The sequence below is a fragment of the Xyrauchen texanus genome, chromosome 3 (assembly GCF_025860055.1).
Source record: "Xyrauchen texanus isolate HMW12.3.18 chromosome 3, RBS_HiC_50CHRs, whole genome shotgun sequence".
In the NCBI taxonomy this organism is placed as follows: Eukaryota; Metazoa; Chordata; class Actinopteri; order Cypriniformes; family Catostomidae; genus Xyrauchen; species Xyrauchen texanus.
The window spans coordinates 14,028,846-14,041,961 of NC_068278.1; the positions used below are offsets into that span (position 1 = coordinate 14,028,846).

The 13,116-nt window shown below is 37.2% G+C and overlaps 1 protein-coding gene across 9 annotated transcripts in view; it reads left to right on the forward strand.

The window, feature by feature from the left end:
• The window catches only part of gtf2ird1 (GTF2I repeat domain containing 1), a 47,691-nt gene that overhangs the window by 27,478 nt on the left and 7,097 nt on the right, over positions 1-13,116 (forward strand). For 5 of the 9 annotated variants that reach the window (XM_052098550.1, XM_052098593.1, XM_052098557.1 and 2 more), the window contains exons 4-17: positions 53-232; positions 350-533; positions 983-1,278; positions 3,074-3,169; positions 4,220-4,303; positions 4,421-4,604; positions 4,989-5,014; positions 5,515-5,638; positions 5,961-6,004; positions 6,102-6,182; positions 6,724-6,810; positions 11,325-11,375; positions 11,461-11,526; positions 11,655-11,838. In XM_052098550.1, coding sequence (XP_051954510.1) covers positions 53-232; positions 350-533; positions 983-1,278; positions 3,074-3,169; positions 4,220-4,303; positions 4,421-4,604; positions 4,989-5,014; positions 5,515-5,638; positions 5,961-6,004; positions 6,102-6,182; positions 6,724-6,810; positions 11,325-11,375; positions 11,461-11,526; positions 11,655-11,838 — 1,687 coding nt within the window. The remainder of the gene's footprint in view (positions 1-52; positions 233-349; positions 534-982; positions 1,279-3,073; positions 3,170-4,219; positions 4,304-4,420; positions 4,605-4,988; positions 5,015-5,514; positions 5,639-5,960; positions 6,005-6,101; positions 6,183-6,723; positions 6,811-11,324; positions 11,376-11,460; positions 11,527-11,654; positions 11,839-13,116) is intronic. The other 4 variants (XM_052098565.1, XM_052098585.1, XM_052098602.1 and 1 more) reach the window with 4 other exon arrangements.

The window sequence follows — 13,116 nt, forward strand, 5'->3', positions numbered from 1 at the left end:
ATATGGGCTGGTTGTGCTGTTTCCTCAGAAGTAACATATTTATTATCCACAGAAGTGTCCTGTCGGCAAGCGTTGACCTCTGTGAACTCCCACGCCAAAGTTCCTGATGTTGACTGCAACAGGACTGGCAAAGACTGCGGGCAGCAGGGCAGACAGAGAGCCTTAACAGACACTCACTCCAACATCTTCGTCCTGAGGAAGATGGTGGAGGAGGTGTTCAGCGTGCTTTATAGTAAGATCCAAACCGCCTCTCAATATGTTTTGAGGCTTTCTTTATGTTCGTATGGGCAAAATATATGATATTTGGCTAAAAGCAAAAACATTGTTTATCCCATGTAATGTGTTTCAGGTGAGGCTGTTGGGAAGAGCAGCCTGGTCCCTGTGCCTTATGAATGGATTCTCAAAGATCCTAGCTCAGTGGTTGTGTACGGCCTGCCTGATGGTGTAACTTTGAGAAAGCCTTCTGAATATGACACCAAGACCTTAATGAAGATCTTAGAACAGAGCAATCGAATCCGCTTCATAGTCAAAAGGTCAGTCTTTTCGATTATTCTTGATAATAGAAACATTGGGGACTATACTAAAGCCCTGTTCTAGGGAAGGGTCAGTATGATCAATTAGTCGACTTATTGTCAAGCAACGGATTAAACACCACGTTTGTAAAACAATTACTGTCGCGTGCATTCAGCAATTATTAAACAAATATGTAAATCTCTTATTTTGAGGACTATAATAGTTTTGGGCAATGAAAAGTAATTGTTTTTAGCCTATTTATTTGTTGAATATCTCTCTGTTATAGTGCTTTCATTCAGGTGTGCAAACTATTTTTTCTGAGAATAATACAAATTCGCTTTGGTCTTTGCATTGTGTGAATTTTTGGGTTTGTACATAAAAAACATTTTTTGCAAACATTTAACCTATTTATTCAGAGTTGGAGTGAACAGGCCTGAACTTTACAGAATTCTTTCTGTTTTGTTAATAGAACACCAGAGGAACCCTTACGGGATGCCAAATCCTGTCCAGAAGTCAACCATCATTCTTTAACCTCAAAGAGTGCAAGCAACCATGCCTCTGTCAAACCCACCATGCAGGAAGTGTCTGCTTGCAACTCCGTGCTCTCCAGCTTCCTGTACGGCATGCCCATGTCCTCCCAGCCCCACCCAGACAGCAAGCTGGACCTAAAGCCCACATCCCTACACAGTTTAGGTAAAGAGCGACTGGGCATGTGGGCGTCTTCTGATGAGAAAGCAGTGCAGGCCAAGGAATGTGCGGACAATGGTATGAATTATACTGTATAGAAAGATCTAGATTGTGCTTTTCTATAAGGCATATTAGAATAAGATTATCTTGTAGTAGCATATGTATCTTTATAGAAATAGAGATGCACAAAATGCTCTTATATTATCTAATCTGTCATACATCTGTTTACATGCTAATATACTCATAAAATATGAAAAAATAAACTTTTAGCAGATATAAACGTTTTAAATGTGCATTTTTTTTTCTCCTATGAAAACAAAACAAATCTTTTTATTCAATCAAATGCTCTCTAAAATTAGAATGCCTCTTCCTGCGGACCAGCAAGTAGCCAGTCATGGTTCATGGCTGTGATGAAACTAAAGCCTATTGGCCATTTAAAAAAGGAACAAGCCCTTTGAGATGTTCCACCCCAACTTCCTATTTCAATAGGAAATATCAGCGATCATCGGTGCATTTCATGGGGTCTTTAACCCTATGGGTCAGCAATTGCATGCCTGTCTACTTTTTGACTATCATTTTTACATGAAGTTGACTTTTGATCTGCCATTTCAGGTTTTTCTCAGTTATGGTGTCTTTGATCATGTGAACTGACTTTTTAACATTTAGTTTAACATTTTTAAATGATAAGAGAATTTGCATCAGTAAGTCGGTCCTATATACTGTATGTTTACTATGGTGTTTATTGTATTTAACAATGGTATTATTACTTTTGTGATAAATTAATTGTTTTCCATTTGTTATGTTATTAAATATACAGTATGTTAAATTCCATGTTCACGCCCATATGTGTCATATGCAACTATAGCAAGTTGTCATGCAGACCCAAGGAGTAACCTGAGGTTAGATGCCTAGTTCACAGCAAGGGCACATTGGTAATGGTGAGAACTCTGCGGTGTGACCTTTTGAGTCATCTTGGCTGAATGGCCACTTCTAGAGAGAGTATCCACAGTACTAAATCATCTCCATTTATAGACAATTTTTCTAACTGTGGACAGATGAATATCTAAGCTCTTAGAGATTACTTTGTAACCCTATCAAGCTTTATTCAAAGCAACAATTCTTGATTGTAGGTATTCTAATATCTTTTTTTTGTGAGGTATGCTCCATGTCAGCAGAATCTTCATGTGAATAGCAAACTATTGTTTGAGTGCTTTTTATAAGTGAAAGTAGCTCTAACCCACACCTCCAATCTCGTTTCATTAATTTGATGCCAGGTTTACCAACTCCTGACTCTAATTAGATTTTGTTGACATCATCAGCCTAGGGGTTTACTTACTTATTTCAACCTACACTGTGATTGTTTGAATGATGAATTCAATATGTACAAGAACAATACAATCATTTGTGTGTTAGTTAAAACAGAATGTGTTTGTTTATTATTGAAGATCAAACCAGAATTTAAGACAAATTTATACATAAATGCAGGTAATTCCAAAGGGTTCACATACTTTTTCTTTCCACTGTATGTATATGCTTGTGTTTGTTTGGGTAGGGTTGTTGAGACATTTCCTATTTTACTACCAAACATGGAATTATACAATTATACAAAAAAGAATGTGTCTTTTTTTACACATTCACCCAAAAGTCGTACTCTATTTTCAATATGTGTGAAACGCTTCTGAATTGAAAAGATATAATAACCATTTTACATTTTCATGTTCATGTTCCTTGGGTCTTTTTTGACCTACAAATGCATTTAAGGGTGCTAAGATTGCATATGCATTAAGATAAACGATATCATACACGTTGGTGGGTTGTTTTCTTATGTACTTGTCTCTGAGCCTGTAGTCCTGACTGTGTGTGTCTCTTCCAGGCGATCGAATAGGGCTGGCAGGGGATCTCGCCCAAAGCCCAACCAGCATCCATGTCTCCAAGCGCCTTCTGTTCTCCATAGTGCATGAAAAATCAGGTGGGCGACAGACTGTACACACTATTACAGCGTCTGCCCAAGGACAGACTAGACTTCATTTCAGAGGCTTTTATGGGGTCTCAAGCAAATGTGCATAATGGAACTAGAACAGGATGCAGTAGATGTTTCCTCCCGTTAAGCAAAATGTCTTATGAGAATGTATGATTTGAAGATAAATCCTCTAAATGTTGCTATGCTTATGTAATTTTAACGTCTACATCCAGAACGCATGGCTACACATGTACATTTAACAACTCTCAGTCATTGGAAATGCTATCAGACCTATCTGTTTAATTGTAGATAGATTTTAGATTTAGAGGTAGGCAGATGAGATAAAACTGATCTTGGCATTGTGGTAGAAATGGGAGCTTGGCCAGGTCACCTGGGCTACCAGCTTCTGTTCCACTGAAAACATCAGCATGAGATCTTCAGGCTCTGCAGAGAGTCAGGACCTGCCGTAAATGTCTAAAACAACAACAGAGGACCAAAACTAGTTGTCTACAAATACATTTTAAAAAACAGATCTGAGATAAGGATATAATTTGTCTTGCATAGGGAACCTGCTGGAGCAGTGTTTCCTACAGGATTTATTTTTTTGCGGCAAGAAGGCACAATTTATTTAACAGTACCAATTATTAAAACTAAATTCTGAAACTCATGTGAAAAATGATTCAATAATTAGGCTCATTTTAAGCTTCAATAAACATACACATTTTAAATAGGCTTGGAAAAAGCACACGTAACACAAAGGGTTCTCGTTTCTAGTGAGTTTTCTATCTAGTGAGTATCTGAGCCTGTTCAACAAGGGACAACAAGGTGAGCCTGTTTCGCCAGTCCATCCAACTGATTCATTAAAAGAAAAATACCAATTGAGCAAATTTGGACAGCGCTTTGGCCTTTATTTTACTTTGTGTGTGCAGTCAGCGAGAACAATGCAATATAAATTATTGTACCATTTATTAAAGTCAACACAGCTTATTATGAATAGTGGTGCAGGAAGCACTGTGTTAAACAAATGACGTTTACATGATTTTTTATTTGTGTGCACAGAAAAATGGGACTCGTTCATCAGGGAGACCGAGGATATCAACACCCTTCGAGAGTGTGTTCAGATCCTCTTCAACAGCAGATATGGTGAGTCAAACCGGCAATGCAGAATTCACAAATACATAGTATACAATATAAACATGCATACAAATGATAAAAAGCCAAGATGCCCATGGCTGATTCATCATAATATATTTATTTCAGCTGAGGCATTAGGCCTGGATCACATGGTTCCTGTGCCATACCGGAAGATCGCCTGTGATCCGGAAGCAGTCGAGATCATTGGAATTCCAGACAAGATTCCCTTCAAGAGGCCATGTACTTATGGAGTGCCTAAACTTAAACAGATCCTGGAGGATAGGCATGCAGTCCGATTTGTTGTCAAAAGGTGACTCCATCTCAACATACTCCTAATGGAGAAGGAATATTGGCCTAACTTGAGGGATTTTCTCCTTTTTTGACTTTGCTGCTCAAATAATCTGAATATAGCCTGTAGTCAAAGTCAAACCTACAGTACATTTCTGGTATAGTAATGCGGAAACTGTCTGGTGCTGAAAATTAATCCAGACATTGGTACTGGATATACTGGGTTTAAAAAATTTTAATCAGAAAAAAAGACTGTCTAGCCATCTTTGCCATCTGGCAGAGCATCACTAGGCATCCAAAGTTGAGCGCCATGCTGCTCGGACATGCGCCATAGATAGTATTTCAGCATTTCAATACGTTTCAAGTGGGCTCATAAAAACTAACAGTTTCCTTTTTCTCCCCTTAGAATGTTTGATGAACGCATTTTTACAGGTATGTTTAGCTGCACTTTCCTTATTGCTCTTATCACATGGTAACAACATTGTAATAACACAAAACATATACAGTATTTTTTTTATCCTTTCTGCACTGTAAAATAGGTTATTTTAAGGTTCCATTTATTAACATTAGTTAACAACAATAGTTACATGAACTAACAATGAACATGAACTTTTACAGCATTTATCATTCTTGGATATGTAAATTTCAACATATACATAACATATTATAAATATACCAATACAAGAATTGACACACATTATTCAAAGATTTTACTTTATTTTCCTATGTCTTTGACACCTCTAAGCTGCTGTATTTCTGCCTCATCTGACCCGTAACAAATTATGTTAATTGGTATAACCTAATTTGGGCAAGTTGATTCTGCAATACTAAATAATATTTTATCTTTTTTTTAGGCTTTTTTACAGTGTGAGGCAGTGCAATATTCTGTTGGGATGTGTGCATTGTTTTGAACTTTTCTCATTTTTTGTAAGCTGCTGGTAATGTTGCTAAGGAGGAAGGCAAACAGGTTGGTGCCACCACTGAGGACGGTTTGCCAGATGGACTCAGGGTGCCAAGCTCTTCCCTAGAGCTGGTCAGCAACACCCACAGTAGCAGGTATTCCCTAAATTCCCTTTAGTACCCACCACAACAAAATTGCTATATCAGTATTTCCATACTGCTATTACTCTCTGGATTACTTGATTCAGATTGGCCAATTGCAGCATTCTGTGGTCAAATATATTTGTATAATAACCACTAAATTGGCTGGTTGTACATTATACCTAATACAACGTAGTGTGGATTTGTAGTTTCCTGCAATTAAAGAGTAGAAAGGTAATTAGCAATAATGCATGGGACATTAATAGTTTTCCATTGTATACAGCCTTTCCCTTATCATTTTTGCTTACAAAATCTTTCTCAAATGTCTTTGTTGCAGATCGACTAGCTCCTGTGTCAGTCCTTTGGCTGAGTGTGAAGCAGGTAGATTGGAAAATCGCACACTCATCTGTAGCTTTATGATTATATCACTTTTTCTAACTGTAAACTTAAAAATAATACAATATGTTATGTTTTTCAGGGCCATCTGGGGACTGTCTAACCTTGAAAAAGATCAAAACTGAACCCTCAGATGGTGAAATCATCCAGGTGACAGTGCCAGGTATGGTCTCCCCAGTCCCACCATAAAGCTTATGCTGTATGCTTTGATATTTTTCTTATTACTGCAATTTTTGCTCTCTTTTTAAATTCATTGTTTGTTAAAAACGAAAGTCAGTGCAGAAATGTCGCGAATTTAACTCATTCCTAATGTCAGCATGAAATCCCTTTTATTCTGTTAGGTGGGAAAGCATTAGCATATTTCACTTACTCTCAGAGAGGAAGTTTGTCTTTGAAGCTTGCCTTTGGATTTAAAATGGTTTGGTCTCATTTTCCACCCCGCTGTGCAGTGATCTGTGCCTTTGAGGACTGGCAGGACATTTTTCACTACATGGCACATTGGGATACCTTCTGCAGTACTGCACTCAAGTGCTTTAAAAGTGTTGACAGAAATATGACATTTTACCTCCTTACATACATTATTTCCCACTGTATATTCTGTTTTGCACGGAAACATGTCACATTACATGAATTGCAATTTCTGTTTTGTGATGCCTTCTTTAAAGGTGAGGTGTATTATTTTTGTTCTCATCTCCTTTTCTCAGAGTCCAGTGCTGCTACAGAGGAGCCAAGTGAGCCTCCAGCTGAGCGGGTGACACCTGACCTCTGCCGTCCTTTGGAGCCTGTAGCAGGTAAAGTCATCCTGGCCTTCTTTCATAAATCTTGATGTAGCTCCTCCTGAAGGACACATCCTCCATTTCTCTTGCCTTATAGTGGGAGGGGGTGGAGGGGTGGGGGGGGGTGGTAGATCCCAAACATATGACATATTAAAGCCTCTAAAACAGGGGTACTCAAGGGGCATACTCTGGTCCGAATTCAGACCGAAGGACAATTCAATCCAGACCGAGATCTAAATCTTTGTGCTTGTTACCTGACACCTGGCCAAGCGATCGTGTAAGCATACGTGTATATGTTTGCGGAGTGGGAATAAAGCACGCTTTACGCTACAGAGAAATATTTTTCTCTAGAGCGGGAATAAAGCGTATCCAGCGCTACGCGATAATATCCTAGTGCTGAACACGCTTTTATTCCTGCTCTCCACTCGTTGCCTCTCTTCCCGCTAAAGAGGCGCAGCATAAAGCCAAATTTACTGTATATATTTGCAGGCGCAGTTATTTTAACAAAATTATCGGAGACAACTTTACAGATACTGGCATCTTTCACTTAAACAGAGTTTCACAAAAACAGAGTAAAGTGAAACTATCTTCATCTGTCTGATTTGTGAATCAGATGGTTCAGCTAAGCCAGTTCTGTGTCAGGACATGTTAACGTGGCGCCTTTAGACAATAAAAAAAAATTCTGTCTAAATTTAGCTTTATTAATCAGTGTGTTACAATCCTTTCATAATAAACAAACAGATTTTTGTTCTAATTTTGTGAAAATTAATCAGATGTCATCATTGCATGGGTGGCAAAGAAAGCCTATTTTACTAAGTACTATTGCTGCCAACGTGGCAAGTTACTATTCAAAAATATATATTATATAATTTCCTAGCTATATGACACTGTGAAAGCTTCATATTATCCGGACCTTTGCTGGGAAGGAAATGTAGAGACCGGACCTCTTGGAACTTTAATTGAGTACCCCTGCTCTAAAATAACCCTCTCTAATGTATTCCATCAGTTAGAAATCCCTCAGCCCAGATCCCTCAGTCGTTCTACCAGTTTTAGTGCCTGTCAAAGTTTTATATGTACTTATGCTGTCATTCCAATTGACCCTCCGCTAAGCCCTGCCTTAAAGCGTTTCTAACCAATCCTATCTTAGAAACGGTTGTCATCTGCCATTTCTCTGACGACCGCTTGCTTTTTTCCCAAAAAAAGTATACAGGAGTGATGTGTGTTTGAGTAGTTTAATGTGGAATTTTATAGAAATTATCCCAAAAATGTAAAAACATTGTTGCTGGGTCACTTGTAATAGTGACACGAGGTACACTTAGAGAGGATAAAGCTTTGTTTTATCTTTCTTTTTTTATCAATTAAACTGTGTCAGTTCTCATTCCCAAATGAACATGAATAACATCAGCAAGGCCACCTATATTTGCTCCAAAATAATTAAAGCTTATAACTTAAGGTTTATTCATTTATGTATTGATTCAGGTCTTAGTAAAGGTGATAGTAAATAAAGATTTCACAGCATCATAGTGAGTGTGTTATGAGATTTTAAGAGTAGTTCTGTTCACTTCCACAGGGATCCCACAGATCCTTAAAAAGTCTGAAAATGTCTTATATTAAATTTTTCAAACTTTAAGGTTATTAAAAAGTCTTAATGTCGTAAATGATACAACAAAAATCCTAATTATTATTTAAAGAGGTCTTAAATTTGGGGCGGAAAGTCAGGAATCCTGATATGACCTAATGTGATTATGAAACTTCAAAATAATACGATTTAAAGAAATAAATGCATGCGCTGCATCCTTCCGAGGGAAAACGTGGCACTGTTGTATTTTCTCCAAGCACACAGGGCTTGTGAGTGTTTCCAGCTGTTGCAGAGCAGTTCACAATCATTCAGCCATATCGGAAATTTATGACAAGCAATCAATTTTGTTGATGATGATGTAGTGTTGATGAAATATGACAATGTTTACTTTTAATTGTTTGTATTGCAATACACTGTAGATCATTGTAGGATTGTTTTATTATCTTGATCTGTTTGAATGAGCAGCTGTAAGCAGTGAAGTGCATAATAAGAGTCCCCGGTGTATTTCAGCCTTTAAAGTTAAAAGATCTGCACTATGAAATCACACCTTTTCTTGTCTTTTTTTCACCCCTGGTTATTGGTTGCTGCATTTATATAGGCCTACAGTTTTAAAAACTTTTGGCAGAGCAATTGCTTTTCATTCTACATTCTCACTCATACACACTGTATCAGCAAACTCTTATATGTGGAAAACATATAAACAAAACTTGCATACAGTATATTCTACCCTGTTTTACTAATAAGCAATGTTAAGGGCATGTTGATTGTGTGCCCCTGCCTGTTTAAGTAAGATTGTGTGGGTTTGATTTGGGATGGTATATGGTATTAACTGTATATGTTCAGGTCTTGAAAAAGGTCTTAAAAAGTCTTAAATTTGATTTTAAAAAGTGAGTGCAAGTGAGCATTTCCCAATGGTATTTCGACAACCCAGGTTGCTAGATTTGTAACAAGTTAGCGGGCAAACACAGCACGCTGCAGCCATGGAAGCCAGTAATACATCTTGCCAACATTGACAGAGTTATAAAAAATCCACATAAGCTGGTTTATAATTTGCAAACAATAAAAACATTGCAAACGTATACATTAGCTGATCCATACAGTGTAAGGCTCGTCGCTTGCCATAGTCAGTTTGCTTGTTCCTGTTGTGTGTCCTCAACCTGGCAACCTGCGTGAGCTTCAAGTCTGGAGAGGAGGGGGCGGGGAGACAACTCTCTCCGATATTTTGAATTTGGACTGCAGTACCCATTTTAAATGCTTGATGTCAATGTTAAATATTGCTCCTTTAAACATACTGTTTTAACATTAAACATGTGGAAAATAATAGACATATATGACCCCATTTACACCTGGTATTAAGATGGGTCACTGGTGATTCGATCACATGTAGTCAGACTAAAAAGTCTTAAATATGATTTTAAAAACTCAAATTACCCTTTTCTATTTTCAAGTGAGTGTGAAAATTGTTTCTGATTCACAATCTCCAGTTTTCAATCAAATTACTGTGGAATTTAACAATTTCTTCAACAACAACAAAAATTCAGATAAATATGCATTACAATGTCACTGTTCATTCCAGCCCACGTAAGAATATTTTCAATTCCATTTATGAGAATATACTGCCCAAAACCGCACCATTCACTGCACTCTCCCATTCATTTCTATGGAAGTTCTGCAAAGCTTGTCAGAGTGAGCAACTGTAACCAAGAGGGGCGGAGCTTAGCTAAGGGGCAATTAACAGTCAAGTCCATTCTTGTAAGACACCTCATTTCATTGCGCAATTGCTCAACACAAGCCTATTGAGTGCTGTTTTAGCCTCTCAAATAATTTTATTGAACAATAATAATGTATGGTAGAAAGAACTTTATTCACATTAAGGATGGAGAATCCATGTCCTAAATCTCTTTAAAGGAATTGAACACAAGTACGAACCTTTGTGAAGAACCAAACAAGACAGGAACATTGTGTGAGATTTACAAAAGACATTTTTAACCAGTGTTAATAACAAAAAACAGAGTGAATTGTGGTAAGATACAAGTTTTACCTTACTTTCACTCCAAACCCAAAAAACAAGACTTACCCCAACAGTAGTCCCAGCCCATGCTAAATACAGTGTGAAAACCAAACCTGTTCCCTGTGGTGTGCTAGTTCTAACCCTAAAATAATCCAACATCCACTAGAACTCCCCAATAGACCCTCAGTCCTAGCCCCTAATATTTACTGTAGGATTGTACTGTGAGTTTATTTGAACACTCAACCACTGTGGTGTGCATATTGAATTGATTTCAAGATTTTTCAACAGGGTTCCCATGGTCATGAAAAACCTAGTTATGGAAAACCAGTTTTCCAATCAAGTTTCTGAGGTCTGTAAAAGTTTTACTAGTAATGGAATTTTCTAGAGTGAATATGTGCATTTTTCTAGTTGTGCTCAGCTCATTTCTTGCGACGTGCTGTCTGATTTGTGAGTCGTCTCAAATCAAAATGAATCCTTCTCCAGTAAGTCACAAACAACTAGAAAAGTCAGTAAATTAATTTGTCAAGTATGGGAACCCTGTTTTGAACAAAAAGTATTAATTCATTTATTGTTATTAAATAGTTTTTGTAAACATTTTATTTCAAGATTTGATTTTAAACAAATTGTTTAAGACTTTAACTTGGATTAATGGTTTTATATAATTTCTACACTAGTTACTGGATGAAACCTGGTGTTGTTGAAGTGTTCGTATCGACTCACAGTTTGAGCATTTTGACTCATACTTAATGACACTCGATTTGTTATGTTGAAGTTTGCATACACACATGGTCAATGGAGTAAAGCACAGGTGAGTTGATCATCCAAACATCTCCAGTAAAGCGTGTGGAATACACATGTTCTTAAACAAATCAAACAGATCGGAATACCACCCACACACTACACAGATGCTGATGTTATATTCTGTTTGTTTCTCTGCAGAAGATTTGGCACCAAAGTCTACACCGCAAGGGCTCAAGAGAGCTGTTGAAGGTAAAACAAAATTTTTAAAGATCACTTTTGTAGGTTGTCTTCAGATATTATGGGCTGTTGGTGTGATTGTTGTCCCTTTCCCCAGAAGATATCGGAGAGATGATCCTTCAACTGAGAAAGCAAGTGGATAATCTTTTCAGCTCCAAGTACAGTGAGTCATTGACTTACTCACCATACAATCAACTGTAGCAAATCCTGCAAAGTTATGTGCAGATTTCATAAAAGTTTGTCATATTGAGTCACATTCACACCTCTCTCTCTCTCTCTCTCATATACTAGGTGAGGCTCTTGGTCTGCCTGAGCCTGCTAAAGTGCCATACTCCAAGTTTCAGATATATCCAGATGATCTGTATGTCACAGGGTTACCTGATGGGATGACATTTCGAAGACCAAACTGTTTTGGGGCAGTTAAACTCCGGAAGATTCTTGCTGCTAGTAGTCAGATTAAGTTTTTCATAAAGAGGTGGGTAAATTACAAGCATATTCCAGGTTAATTACAATTTAAAGGTACATTTTTTTATTTCTGTACCACAAAAAAGAAATATTTTAAACTCCCCATGTTCTCCATTAGTAATACAAACAGATAGTCCCGCCCCAATCTCAAGCCATTGTTTGAGCCAATTTTGCTGTGGCTGGCTGGTTGGGGTAACCACACAAACTGATTTTTCGGGGAATTCAACCTACCAATGAATTACTCCGTTGTCCCTGCAAATTCAGCTGTGATAGGAGAAAGTATTTTAACAATGCAAAAAAATTGCTTGGATCACCTTCATGCTATATGCTGTTGATTATCACAGATGATTTTTTTTAAACATGCAAACTCCACCCAGAGGTCTCGGTAACATATAATAGGGCTTTCAATTGGGTAGAGAAACTAAAATCTAATTTTTACCTTAAATATTTTCAAAATTCTAATTAAATTTGAATTTTAAAGTCAGCTGATTTTTAAATTAATGTTGTTTTCTTAGTCCACAAGATGGTGCAAAGAATACTTAAACTATACAGCACCTAGTCATTTTATTGAACTAGTATGCATAAAATATAAGTAGTATATTTAAGAGTATAATGAGGGGGGTAAATACTTCAATAGAGAGTTTACATGGTGTTACACTTGCACTGATGCGACAGTATACTTATCCAGACTCACGCTATATACTACATTGATTTTTAAATTTGAATAATTAAATTAACATAGTTAAATTAAAAAAATCTATAACAGTAATAATGTGTTATTATGAGATTTCTTTGAAAATCGTGGGCGTATTAAAGAAAATTAAGTGGAAGTGCTTTTATGAGCGCGCGCTACAGCAGATGGGGGCGGATTCCGAGCGCAAGTGATCCTCCCTATGCCCTATAATCACTCCGAACTGCAGAGCCCTTGAAGTGGGTGTTCGGAAATAAACATGACATTATTAAGTTAATTAACAAAAATACAAGCTGCACATTTCTTCTATTATACCCTCTGACCCATTTGTCTGATTGTGACTTCCATTGAAAGTGCATTCATGTAAATGTTTTTCCCATTGGATTTAAAAAGTGATTAAATAATTTGTCCACACTGAAATGAAATTCCTACACAAAGGTGCACAATCACAGCCAATCGAACATGAAGTTAAAGGTGTAATATGTAATATATTTACTGTTCTAAAGCATAAAATTATCATAATATTTAATCAGAGATTTAGGAAACAAGTTGAAATATTGGCTTCTCCGAATACAATGCTACAGCCAGTGTAGTCTA